Source organism: Bos taurus, chromosome X (genome assembly GCF_002263795.3).
Source record: "Bos taurus isolate L1 Dominette 01449 registration number 42190680 breed Hereford chromosome X, ARS-UCD2.0, whole genome shotgun sequence".
Taxonomy (NCBI): Eukaryota; Metazoa; Chordata; class Mammalia; order Artiodactyla; family Bovidae; genus Bos; species Bos taurus.
In genome coordinates, this window is record NC_037357.1 from 55,499,838 (window position 1) to 55,514,248 (window position 14,411).

Consider the following 14,411-nt stretch of genomic DNA (forward strand, 5'->3'; position numbering starts at 1 on the left):
TGATGAGAAGCCAGATGTTAATCTTATTGGGGTTCTCTTTTACATAACAAATATTTTTCTCTTCCTGCTTTCAAGATAATTCTCTTTGCCTTTGGCTTTCAATATTTTCACTGTATGGCTGTAAATCTTTTTGCAATTATCCTCTTTTGAGTTACTTGAGCTTCTTAAATGTGTAAATTAATGTTTTTCATCAAACTTGGAAAGTTGTCAGCCATTATTTCTTTGAGTATTTTTTCTACCTCTTTTCTTCCCTCTCCTTTCTTTCATGTTCTCCAAATTTGTATATGTTGGTGCACTTAATGGTGTTCTACATTTCTCTGAGGCTCTGAGGCATTTTCCTTCATTCCTTTTTCTCTCTGTTCTTCAGAAAGCATAATCTATAAAATCTGTCATTGGTATATTTTCAAGTTTGCTGATTCTCCTGCCAATTGTAATGTACTGTTAAGTCCCTTTAGTGAAATATTCACATTAGTTATTGTCCATTTTACCTCAAGAATTTCCATTTGGTTCTTTTTAAACATAATTTCTGTCCCTTTTACTAATATTCTGCAGTTGATGAAACATGGTCTCCTTTAGTTCCTTGAACATGTTTATAATAGATGCTTTGAAGTCTCTGTTTGCTAAATTCAACATCTGGATCTATTTAGGGGCAGTTTCTATTACCTGCTTCCCTCCCATCTCATGTACAGGTCACATTTTTTTCTTTGCATGTGTCATAATTTCTTTGTTGACAATCGATATTTTAGATAATATAGTATAGCAAGCAATTTCCACCTCCCTGAATGGCTGTTGCTATTGTTTGTTGGGTTATTTTTTTTTTCCAGTGATTTGGCTGAAGTGACTCCATGAAAACTGTTTCCCTGTAATATATAGCCTCTAATATTCTTGCTCAGATTTCTTCTTGATTTTTATCTTTTACCTAACAATCTAGAAGTTACCCTGAGTCAGCGTAATTGTGCCCCCTTAGCCAGTTAGAGTTTTACCTTTTACCACTGAATGTATGTGTGGCTTGAAGGCTACTATCACAGATCAAAGAATTCACGTTTCTTCCCCCATTCAGCCCGGTAGTAGCAGCTTGGATTTTCCCTCTCCAGTCGTTTCTGACGAGGCACAGCCTTCAGCATGTGCAGTTTCCCAGACTAACAGGGATATCTGTGATTTTACTTTTAAAGCCTGGCTTCCAAGGAGTGGCCCCTGGGCCAGTCAGTGCTTGATTAGAGGCTGTGCTTAAGTATCTAGTACCAGTGAAACTTGTGCTCTCTGTTGTTTGATTGTGTGAGGCTTGGGGACTGCTTGCAAGTTCACCTTGTGTCCTGAATGAGTGTAGTCTCATGTTTACACACAGCCTTCCTAACCCACAGGGTTGACTATGATCCCAGGAGTGCTTGGATGTCTTTTTGCTTGCTTCTCTCTATTACCAAACTTATGATTTCACAGTCATCTAGCTTGTTGTAACTTGTATCATGGAGCTATGATACAATTGTTCTTAATTTTTCCCCACTAAGATTTTCATTGTCTGACAATGCCCTTAGGAATGGAATTCTCCATGATATGTTCCAAAGTCAGTTCCTTTGGGTAGTACTAAGGAGTTCTTCATCTGTCAGGCCTTCTGTTCTCCCTAAGCAGAACCTTTGTGCCACCATGCAGGGTTGTCAGCAGGGACAGTGGCCCACTCTCTAAGAGTGAAACCTTTTCTTTACAAATGAGTGCTGGGATGGTTTTTGGCTTGCTCCTTCAGGCATGAACCTCTGCCCTATAAGTAAGCTGGGGGTAGAGCGACGGGAGTCTAGGCTTGTCAGCTGTGCCTAGGTGAGTGCTGCTACCTGTGGATGAGGGAAGAGAAAGCTGGGTGGGAGAAGAGAGGCGCAGTCCTCTTGAGTCTGCTTGGAACAGAGCAAGACAGACCTGGAGGATATAAGAAATGTCAGAGGCCTGCACCTCCCAGGTGAAACCATAGCTCTAGACTAGGAGCTAGGGAGAGAGGGAGCCCCCAATTTCTTGACCACACCCACCTGGATTAGAGCTTCTTGAGTAGTTTTCATAAAACAAAACTTAGAGGGAGATGAGAGCAGGTTAAATGCCCGACTTTTGCTGTACTTTCTGAGATTTAATAGATTTTCTTGAATGAATGTTTCTGTACTTGCTGTGTGCCCCTAGGACAATTTCCAGGAACTAAGAATGATTGTTTTGCTTTGTTTAATAATTTTTCCCAGTTAAATGGTTACTTGTTGGTAAAAGAGTTCATCACACTACTCATTTTGCTATTCTGGAACTCTTTTTCAAAGATCGTATTTTAAAATGTTAATACTGACCTTTGAATCAATCTTATTCATTTGCAAAATTGTTTTTCTATTTCTACATTGTGTCTATTGTTTCAAATACTCCTTTAAATATATTAGGATATCTTTCCTCCTCTCTTTTCACCATTATAATGTAATTTGAATTTTTTTCTGGCTATCCTTTTAATATATGAAATAATTAGCCTTTGATATATAGTTTACTCAGAGTAACAGAGGTGACGTTAGTGGAAAATAACCTGCCTGCCAATGCAGGAGATGTAAGAGATAAGGGTTTGATCCCTGGGTCAGGAAGATCCCATGGATAAGGAAATGGCAACCCACTGCAGTATTCTTGCCTGGAAAATCCCATAGACAGAGGAGTCTGGTGGGCTACACTCTATGGGGTTGCAAAGAGTCAGACATGGCTGAAGCAACTTACCACGCAATATAGCTTACTCAGAGGTTCTCTAAATATCTAAATAAATTACAGGCTGTAATTCTCACCTTTTTGTCTATATGTTTATGGCTACTTTAGACCTTAGTTTATATCACTCATATGAAACCTACCATGTATCTGGGGTGCTTACATATGTAACTTTGAGTACCATAAGCTCCTTCATCTGAGATTCCATCACTGCCTTAGAATACTGCTTTCATATAGTAAGGACTCAAAGGCGATGGCACCCCACTCCAGGACTCTTGCCTGGAAGATCCCATGGATGGAGGAGCCGGGTGGGCTGAAGTCCATGGGGTTGCTAAGAGTCGGACACGACTGAGTGACTTCACTTTCACTTTTCCCTTTCATGCATTGGAGAAGGAAATGGCAACCCACTCGAGTGTTCTTGCCTGGAGAATCCCAGGGACAGAGGGGCCTGGTAGGAGGCCGTCTATGGGGTCGCACAGAGTCGGACACGACTGAAGCAACTTAGCAGCAGCAGCAGCAAATATATATAGAATGAATGAACAGAAAGGGGACTATTTCCTTTAAGCTGTCTTGCCCTAAAAGGTTATGCTTGTTTATATCCTAGCTGAACTTACTCTTTACTGTAGGTTTTCCCCTATCTTTGCTAGATTCGTGAAGACTCACAAAGCTGTTTTCAATGACACCTCTGGAACACCTTGTAGGTCTTATAACCTACTCCACTAGAACATTTTAAAACACTCTTGGATAGTGTAGGCTTTATTTTATCTAGAATTAAAGAGCTGTACTACATGACCCAAGGACCCTTATCAGCTTTAGGTTTTGATAGCAAGGGAGATCTTTGTTTACTCTTGACTAATCTATTATTCCCTTTACACAGTTTTATAAGAAAACCTTGCATATTTTATTAGACTCTCAAGCATCTAATTTTCCTCTATAAAAAGATAGACTGTTTCCAGTCAATCTGAATCTCCCTATACGTGTAACCTGAAATGACAGAATCATCATTTACTGACCTTCCATAAAACATGACATTAGCAGTATCAATTATCACATATATCTCTTGAAGGAATATTATTCTCAAATTAAAATCACACATAAATAGTCAAGAGTATTTTACCTGAACTCTAGAGCTAAAACCCAACTCTGGATAGTGCAGTTCCACAATGACTCATACAGAAATCCTAATTAAGACTGATGAAGTATGCCACCCAATGGATGTACTGTCATACTGCACTCATAAAATACACACATACAGAGGGTAGCATTTGTTATCTCCTTCAGGTTACCAAAATCCACTGGACAGTATCAATAGAAACACTGAAGAGAAAGCAAAGGTGGTCACAGCAGGGAAAGGACAGCTTTCAAGAGCAGTGACATCCTGATACTCCAGTGTCAATTTTGATGCATGACCACCTCAAGGAGATCAATGTAGAGAGCTAACAACATGCTTAACAAAACCACAACACTTTTCTCTATACCCCTCCCAACCTAAGATGGGAGTTGAATAACTGTGGATGAAACAGTAGAATTAAGACCAAATCCCTGAGACCAACTAGGCTATATTCCTTAATCCTTTGCTGCATGGTTCTATCTTAGAAATAGCTCCTTCAATATGACTGAATTCAACTATCAGTTTCTGCATAGCTATTCTCTTCCAACTATTCTTGATGCTTTTGTATAGATTCTCGTTTACTTCCTTTAGAGTTCTATTACTTTTTCTCCTAATAGCCTACTTCCTCTTGAGACTCTTTGTTCATGCTCAGGGGGATGTGAGGTTCTTTCAATATCTAGGGGGCTTAATTGTGGAAGACTAGGGGACTTGCACACATCAAGAGATGTTTGTCTGGGTGAAAGCTGAAAAGACCCACTTAAGAAGCAAGAAAGAGGGAAAGAAATCAATAACATTGGTGGAGGTGGGGGCAGGAGAAATTTCCCCCTATTATATATCCCATTGCTTTTTTCCTACAGTATGTTAAGAAGATATCCAAACCGAAAAGGGTTCATAAAAATTTCACAATCTACTATATAACAGTCATATTCTTGTGGACTCTAGAAGTTCCTACCACTAGAGAGCAACTCTGTACCTTCCCCATGGCTTGGCCCTGCCAGAAGTGAGAAACACAATAGCAAGGAGAAAGCAAGTCTCACGACAGCACACAGGCAGTCATACCTTTTAGTGCTTCAAATATTCCTGATATTTAAGAAAATTTCTGTTATAAAGATTGCTGTGTGTGCTTAGTTGCTCAGTCATGTCCAACTGTTTGCGACCCTATGGACTGTAGCCTGTCAGGCTCCTCTGTCCATAGGGATCTTCCAAGCAAGAATACTGGAGTGGGTTGCCATGCCCTTCTCCAGGGGATCTTTCCAACTCAGGGATCGAACCCAGGTCTCCCACATTGCAGGCGGATTCTTTACCACTGATGGCAGGTCTAAGCTACCAGGGAATAACAAAATAACATTGCTGTGGTGCTAGACGATGAACAAGTAAATTCTAAGACTAAACTTACACAAAAAATTTACCCTAGGAAACAATGGACTACAAAGCTTACTTAATGGCACAAACTTCTAATACTTATTTTTATATGTGGCCAACAATGGCACCCCACTCCAGTACTCTTGCCTGGAAAATCCCATGGATGGAGGAGCCTGGTCGGCTGCAGTCCATGGGGTCGCTAAGAGTCGGATACGACTGAGCGACTTCACTTTGACTTTTCACTTTCACGCATTGGAGAAGGAAATGGCAACCCACTCCAGTGTTCTTGCCTGGAGAATCCCAGGGACGGGGGAGCCTGGTGGGCTGCCGTCTATGGGGTCGCACAGAGTCAGACACAACTGAAGCGACTTAGCAGCAGCAGCAGCAACAACATGTGTTAGGCCTATGGGGCCCCTCAGGATTTCAATATTCCTAAACTTAAAGAAAGAAACAATGCTTATCCAGGTAACATTACCTTACATTTGTATAATACATTATTCTTTGCAAAGAGTTTTCATGTCCATTACTTCACTTACACAATTTCCAATATAATGGGAATACATAATCCATAAAAGAACATTCGTCAGATGATCACCTCAAAAAAGTAGAACCAAAAAGATAGAAAAATAGACTTGACATGACAGTTACAATGTTGAAAAATGGGCGGTACAAGCAACATGCAAGTCTATCAATCCCCAAATGGTATTTTTCCTTCTGAATTCCATGCCAGGCTTCAGGAGAAACGCAAACACTATAACCATACCAATTTAATTTACAGGAAAGCAAACCCTGAGGCTCATACTGAAGAGAATCTATATATATCTTTTACACACCTGGAAAACTGAAAAATGCTGGAATCCAGAGGCTTAAGTTGAAGAGAAGTTGTTCTGCTTTCTTCTCCAACAGATGAAAGCCGGCTGGGGCTATCAGTGCCCTCATACCCAGTCGTCTTATTATTCAAGTCATCCATATCTTGAATAGAAGGGATCTTCAGCGGATTAGTGAATGCCTAGCAAAGAAGGAAAGAATTTATAAAAATCCTAATTTCAAACCAAATACCAAAGGATGAGTCAATCCTTCTGATGCTAGGAAAAAACACTTGGCCAAATAAAAAGAAACTGTTTCCTACACAAAACAAACAGCGCGCAGTAATGTACACTAGAACACTGACCCCAGGCACATTCAGTTATAACCTTATCAGCTGGATACCAACAGACCTCCCCAACTCACTTATTGGCTCCTGGAATCATCCCATCCACAACACAAACTCAGGCCCCCAAATCACTTTCTTATTCTCTCTTTTGACCCAGTGTAAGACTGGGTTTTCACTCCTCTGAGATCTGTGATGAGGGAAGGAATGGAGGGAATAAGCACTGCAGCAAATGTCTGTGCTGGTCTTGGAGAAATGCATGCGAGAGACTAACATATACTGCACACACAGAAACATGCATCTGGGATCTTCTGGGAAAGCCAGCTTATGAAGATAGCATGAATGATGAAGGTGAAGGAGTATAAAGGGGAGGTAAACTGAATGAGGACAGGGCAGTCCCAGGAAATTTCCCAATCTCTAGATCAGACTATAAAGCCAAGATAGGAGGGTTTGCAACCTGTTTATTAATGCACCTGGGTCTTGGTAGAGTGTCAGAAGGAGAATTAGTATTTAATTGCCTCTATCCTCACCAGCCTGACCTACCCTGACTGAGTGGGTGGAAGGTGAATCTAACATGCTGCTAGCAGATATCTCTGGGAAAGAGGGTCAAGAGGAAAATCATGCAGAAAGGCAAGGTTGGGTGGGGGAGATAAATGGGTGCTATGGTGGCTGTCAGGAAAGGAGTGTCCCTGAAAGGACGGCCAACCTTATTGCACCCTTCAGCGTCCGGAGCTGGGCAACCATGTCCGAGAGACAGTGCTCCTGAAAATTCAAAACAGCAGAGTCTTTATAAAGCCAGCCAGCCTGAAAGCAGGGACGGGGGAAAGGGCACAAAGAACCACCCCTTCTTCCCAAGAAGAAAGCAGAAAGGAGTCACCCATGAATCCTGGAAGGAATGAGACTGAGGAAAACCAGACACTTTCAACAGAAGCAGCCTGTATGAGGATGCAACGTAACCCTGAATACTCTGTGACACCGAATGTGACATTCACACTACCCAGAATCAGTACTGAATCTAAGTCTGGGCAATAAATGATTTGGCTCTTCCATTTTTGGTGATCTGAACATCAGTAACAGCAGATCAAAGCAAAAATCAAAAGATCCTGTAAAAAAAAAAAGACCACCAGAAAAAATGGCTCGTTATTTCTGTACAGCTTTCAAGAGTGCCGCTTTCTTCAACCTATGTCCTCTGTTGGGAGAAATTCTGTGTGAGGAAAGGAAGAGGGTGGACCATCTCTCACCTGGTGGCTCTCGTTTTCTGTTGATACCTCCTTCTTCTCAACAGTTTGATCTCTAGGAGAATATAAAAGTGCTATTTAGTTCACTCATGAACTGTAGATTTAGGTTATAATGTTCCTTCTAAACTAGAAACAGTGTGAGCCTTGTCGAGTAGTTAAGAGTTCCTTCCTGGACTGTGCTACTAAAGAGAGATTTCAAATGCCCTATCAAAAGATGAGGGGGAGGGAGAGAAACTAGAGCCAATCTCTAGTTGAGACATTCAGGAGATAACTAGAAAGAATAAAGAACTCTAAGAGCAGAGAGGTGAATAGGAAAATCATTAAAAAACATCATCTCTCTTCTCAAAATTCCCATCCTATTAGGAAGGGTCAGGCTCCTCTATCAAAGGATACAGACCACCATCTTGGGTAAGGTATACTCAACTGTTTCTTAGCTCTGCTCAAGTACAGGTCTTCATCAATGAGTTCTTGTTCCTCTGGAACAGAGCACCTCCTGCAGTACATAGAAGAAGTTATCTTTTGGAAAGAAAATGTGCCCTTGACTTTCACCCTTCATTTTCCTCACAAGTATGACAAGGCAGATTAAGCCCCATCTAACATTATAGAGTTCAGATTGCACCCACCTTACAAAATGTGTGGGCAGGCTACCAGGTAGCAATTCTTTTTTTCAATGCATACCTTATCATTATTTTTGGTGCATATATCACCCTTCTCCCAAGATACTCAAAGTACTTGACAGCTATAAAATTCATATGATGGTAGAGAAGCATAATCTCTATTTTTACACAGTGAAATTCAAGCACAAGGGAGACTTGGTTGGGCTTCTGTAGAAAGAGAATATCACTGAGACTAGAACCTAGGTCTCCTACCACTCATGTACTCAGAAAGCAATGCCCAAGGTATAGGCTAAGCAGGAACATCCATAGACTGTGTGATGATCCCTGAAGAGGAAAATCAGAGGCTATGGCAGAGAGCAGCACAAAGGGATGGGGAGCTGACAGTGCAGAAGAGATAGAACAGAGGCTAGCAAAGAAGAGAAAAAGAGGATTCTATAAATGAAAAGATGTTTGCTATATGTAAAGCATGAAGAAGAGAATTTTAGGAGTACAAGCTGAAAGAAGTACTAGAAAATGTATTCGGCGGACAAAGGCAATCCTAGAAAGAAATAAACAGAAACTAATAATAACTGGAAATTCTATGTTATATCCATTTTATTAGGGGGCAAAGTGTCCTGGAAGGTTATGTCTCCTGGACTAAATATAAACTGACAGCATGTACAGAATTCGAAAATGAGACTTCTAAGCTCTCAGTCTTACATTTTAATCACACCACCCTAAGAGGTACTTAGGCACATCTTTAGTCTTTGGGGGAATCCTTGCTTATTACAGAATTGGACTTCATTATTTTTTATTTCCTCCATTTTCAACGTTTTTTTCCCCTTAAAAAGCATACTCTGGTTTAGTACCTTTTTCTCTGTCAACATTTATACCGCAGAAAAAAGTTAAGAGAGTCACAGGTGAATTGAAACAAACTGAATTATTATTATAAACCTATGTTACTGAGTCATATAAAAATATTTGTTAAATTGAAATGATGTCCATGATGTGAGAGTTTGGACAATAAAGAAGACTGAGCACTAAAGAACTGATGCTTTTGAACTGTGGTGTAGGAGAAAACTCTTGAGAGTCCCTTGGACTGCAAGGAGATCCAACCAGTCCATTCTGAAGGAGATCAACCCTGGGATTTCTTTGGAAGGACTGATGCTGAAGCTGAAACTCCAATACTTTGCTCACCTGATGTGAGGAGGCGATTCATTGGAAAAAGACCCTGATGCTGGGAAAGATAAAAGGCAGGAGGAGAAGGGGACATCAGAGGACAAGATGGCTGGATGGCATCACCGACTCAATGGATATGAGTTTGAGCAAGCTCCAGGAGATGATAAAGGACAGGGAAGCCTGGCATGCTGCAGTCCATGGGGTCACAGAGAATCAGACACGATTGAGCGACTGAACAACAACAAATCTAGATGTTAGCTGCTTCAAGGAACAGATGAAAGTTAAAGTGTTAATCACTCAGTCGTGTCCAATTCTTTTCAATCCCATGGACTGTAGCCCACCAGGCTCCTCTATGAATGGAATTCTCCAGGCAAGAATACTGGAGTGGGTTGCCATTTCCTTCTCTGGGGGATTCTTCCAAAGCAGGGATCAAACCCAGGTGTCTTGCATTGCAGGTGGATTCTCTCTTTTTTTAAAATTTAAATTTATTTATTTTAATTGGAGGCTAATTACTTTACAATATTGTATTGGTTCTGCCACACATCAACATGAATCCGCCACGAGTGTACACGTGTTCCCCATCCTGAACCCCCCTCCCACCTCTTTCCCGTCTGAGTGATGGAATATTAGAAAGACAGACATGTAAACAATCTAAATTGAATGTACTTCAACAGATTCAAGTATAAGAAGCATATGAATAAAATTGTCACTTCAACCTGAAATATAAATCCCTTGTTCTCAAATAGTTTACAATCTCTTGAAGAGCCCAAATGTATACACATGAAAAACATCCCCCAAATTCAAACAGTACGTGAGCAAATGTGAAGAATTAAATACTACAGACAGCCAGAGTAAAATCACTGTAAATTACTGTCAACAGGAGAAGTATCACACAAAATATTTCTGCTTCCCAGACGATATGACCAGATGGAATAAAGAAAGTCACTCTAAGCAAGTGGAATGACAGTATCAAGTCATGGAGAAGGGAATACATGCACATGTGTAGGGAAGAGTGAAGCCACAGGCCTGCTAAAGCAGAAGGCCTGTGTTAACATACAATGAATAGGTAAAGACCAGTTAGCACAGGGGCCTGAATGCCAGGCTGAAGAGTGTGGACTTGAGATGAAAAGTGTTTTAGAACAGAGACAAATCAGGACTTATCTCTGGCATAATACTGAGTCTTAACCTTACCTGTACTTTGGGTGGGAATTATAGTAGCAAAACCATCTTGCAGGTAATGTGGATGGATCAACCTTGCCAGGAAGCCTCCTCCATTTCAGACACTCATCACACTGTACCCATGTCTGGTCAGGAATCTTCCTGAATGGAAGAAAATAAAAATATGACTGTCTATATTCTGGCTTTATACTCTTTCTTACATTAGAAAGGCTATATTCTAGCTCGATACTCTTACATTAAAAGGCATACCCTAAAATTGAAAAAAACTGAAAGAATTGAATATGAAATGTGTTAGAAATGTTATAGTCCAGGTGTCTAAAATGTATAATCTTAAACTTCACAGATAAAACAATGATAGAACTAGACCAGATATGGATATGAAAACAGTAATAAGTATTAATGTGGCAAGCCACCAAATTATAGAGCTCAACAGTACTTATCCTGGAACCTTATTTCTTGAGTTTAACAAAAGGATAACTTTAACTCTAAAATTTAATAGTTAGGAAAAATTTTATATATATTACAATATTACTAAAAAATAAAACCCAAAGAATCATTTTATTTGCTTCTATCCAATCCCATGATAGATTTGAAATGCATCTGTGAGAGTCATTGAAGCAATGTCATTAAAACATCTCCTCTATTTCCCCACAGGCTCTCTAGTCCTTTTTTCCCCTTTCAAAAAGTCTTTGTTTATACTTAAGTCAAAATTTTATTAGATAGATATTCCCAAAGTTAATCTTAAAAAGTAGCATAAATTTGATTAAAATTTGTAACTAGAAAAAAAGAAGAAAAAGAAAAATTGGCTCCAGTCCAACAACTGGGTTATTAACAGAGAATTCTTCCAGAATTCTACTCTTTTAAAAAATTTTTGGCTGCACCCTGCATTATGTCAATTCTTAATTCCCTGACCAGGAACTGAACCTTCCCCTGCATTGGAAGACAAGAGTCTTAACCACTGGATTGCCAAGGAAGTCCCAAGAGCTCTACTCTTAAAACACATACTTATTCCCATCTCCCTCAGGAAGATGGGTAACCCAGTCACCTACACCTTGGAGTAAATTTGTTTCCCTGTAAGAGGAAATGATCCATATATAAGAGAAGTAGTGTGCATCTAATCTGTGAAAGGCAGACCAGACTGGGAAGGCGGAAGGCTAGAGAAAAGACAGAGAGAGGGTAGAGGGGCACCTAGGGCCAATTTGAAAAACATGTAATTTAGCCTAGGACAGATTCTGTGTATGTTACATTTATACTGAGCTTATGCTAGACATTTCAATAGAGTGATATGATTCTTTTATGTCTTAGTTCAATATTTCTCATATCTTTTTAAATGGTGCTTTTTTCCTAGTTATAAAAGCAATATAAGCCCATATTAAAAAACCTATAAAATACAGAAAGAAAATGTACCAATAAGTCTACTACTCAAATACAATGTCTTCTTGTTTAAAACTCTGTTTTAATGAAGAGAATCCATACACATTCTTGGATATACAGCTTCCTATCTCCTAGCTACAGGCTGCTCCAGCCTTGCAACTCTAAACTCCAAGCTCAGGCCTGACCTCTGGTGTCTATATATTTCTGTACAGCCACTGTTTTATTTGAGGCTTCCCTCATAGCTCAGTTGGTAAACTGCCTGCAGTGCAGGAGACCCGGGTTCTATCCCTGGGTCAGGAAGATCTCCTGGAGAAGGAAATGGCAACCCACTCCAGTATGCTTGCCTGGAAAATCCCAGACAGAGGAGCCTGATGGGCTGCAGTCTATGGAGTCACAACGAGTTGGGCATGACTGAACAACTAACACACTGTTTTATTTAGAGCCAGAGAAAGCAGTTTCAGCAGTAGTGCAAGGGGACAGAAAAGGTCGTATTAGCTTTGGTTTTACATGCACACACACGAGTCTCTTGCAGAAGCATGTCAATATTACTCTCTCGGGAACAAGCATTAGAGACAGTAATTCTCTACCTCAGGTTACATGCAGACCATGGTAGATCCTCTGACTAAGGCAGACAGAAGAGACTTTTTGTGCACAAGCCTAAATAGGCAGCTGAAGGGGCTATGCTATATTTTTCGCACTGCATCCTTCCAGAAGAGTGTCATGGTTAAGAAGTTGGGTTAGGAGGCCAGACTGCCTATATTTGAAAACTGGATCTACCACTTTGTATTTATCTAATTTTGAACAAGTTACTTAAGCTCTCAGTGTATAAGTGTCTACATTTGTAAAGAAGTAACAATATCATCTGCCTATCTCACAGGATTGTTGTGATGCTTAAATATACATGCAAAGAACTTAAACCAGTGTCTGACAGGTAAGTACTAAATAATCACCATTAAACTTCCAGGAAAGGCTGTATAACATACACACACACACTCCAGCAATATATGAACACCTGTTCCATTGCATTAATCATTTATTTCCAAGGCAAAAAAGATATCTCATCTTAATTTGCATTTCTTTGAAAACCACGGATGTTGGACAGGAATAGAGATCTTTATTTTTATTTTTTTAATATAAATTTATTTATTTTAATTGGAGGCTAATTACTTTACAATATTGTATTGGTTTTGCCATACATCAACATGAATCTGCCACGGGTGTACACGTGTTCCCCATCCTGAAGCCCCCTCCCACCTCCCTCCCCATTCCCACTCCTCAGGGTCATCCCAGTGCACCAGCCCTAAGCACCCTGTCTCATGCATCGAACCTGGGAAAACAAAATTTTATATAAAACATTTGATGATTTCCATTTAAAAGAAATACAGTGCCTACCTCCAAATGAACTTTCAACACTCTAATCTTTGTTTTGATGGTATAATTGACTGTGTACATATTGTCACACATTCTGTCCTCTGTATTATGCTTCTTTCCTGGCTTCCTGAAGCATTTCATCCTGATCCACCATTCTGTATGTGATTTTGTGTCTTAGATTCAGTAAATTCTACATTTTTTCCTGGTATGTTGAGTTCTCTATTTCTATTCTCAAATTTCTTGATATGGTTCCAACAATGTTCATTAGAATAAAAAGAAGGGAAGTTTGCTAATATTTCTGAATGCCTACTATATCAGCCATGAAGAGATTACCCCATGTCCAAGGTAAGAGAAACCCAAGTAATACGGTAGTTGTTGCGAGAGGGCATCAGAGGGCAGACACACTGAAACCATAATCACAGAAAACTAGTCAATCTAATAACATGGACCACAGCCTTGTCTAAGTCAACAAAACTAAGCCATGCCCTGTGGGGCCATCCAAGATGGGCAGGTCATGGTGGAGAGGTCTGACAGAATGTGGTCCACTGGAGAAGGGAATGGCAAACCACTTCAGTATTCCTGCCTTGAGAACCCCATGAACAGTATGAAAAGGCAAAATGATAGGATACTGAAAGAGGAACTCCCCAGGTCAGTAGGTGCCCAATATGCTCCTGGAGATCAGTGGAGAAATAACTCCAGAAAGAAAGAAGGGATGGAGCCAGAGCAAAAACAATACCCAGTTATGGATGTGACTGGTGATAGAAGCAAGGTCCGATGCTATAAAGAGCAATATTCCACAGGAACCTGGAATGTTCGGTCCATGAATCAAGGCAAACTGGAAGTGGTCAAACAGGAGATGGCAAGAGTGAAGGTCAACATTCTAGGAATCAGAGAACTAAAATGGACTGGAATGGGTGAATTTAACTCAGATGACCATTATATCTACTACTGTGGGCAGGAATCCCTTAGAAGAAATGGAGTAGCCATCATGGTCAACAAAAGAGTCTGAAATGCAGTACTTGGATGCAATCTCAAAAACGACAGAATGATCTCTGTTCATTTCCAAGGCAAACCATTCAATATCACAGTAATCCAAGTTGATGCCCCAACCAGTAACGCTGAAGAAGCTGAAGTTGAACGGTTCTATG

General features: G+C 40.2%; 1 protein-coding gene across 3 annotated transcripts in view; it reads right to left on the reverse strand.

Moving 5' to 3' along the window:
- Positions 1 to 14,411, reverse strand: part of MORC4 (MORC family CW-type zinc finger 4) — a 68,921-nt gene that overhangs the window by 13,723 nt on the left and 40,787 nt on the right. For all 3 annotated transcript variants that reach the window (XM_059883648.1, XM_059883647.1, XM_059883649.1), the window contains 4 exons: positions 10,531 to 10,659; positions 7,989 to 8,057; positions 7,568 to 7,619; positions 6,010 to 6,185 (listed from right to left, as the gene is read on the reverse strand). In XM_059883648.1, coding sequence (XP_059739631.1) covers positions 6,010 to 6,185; positions 7,568 to 7,619; positions 7,989 to 8,057; positions 10,531 to 10,659 — 426 coding nt within the window. The remainder of the gene's footprint in view (positions 1 to 6,009; positions 6,186 to 7,567; positions 7,620 to 7,988; positions 8,058 to 10,530; positions 10,660 to 14,411) is intronic.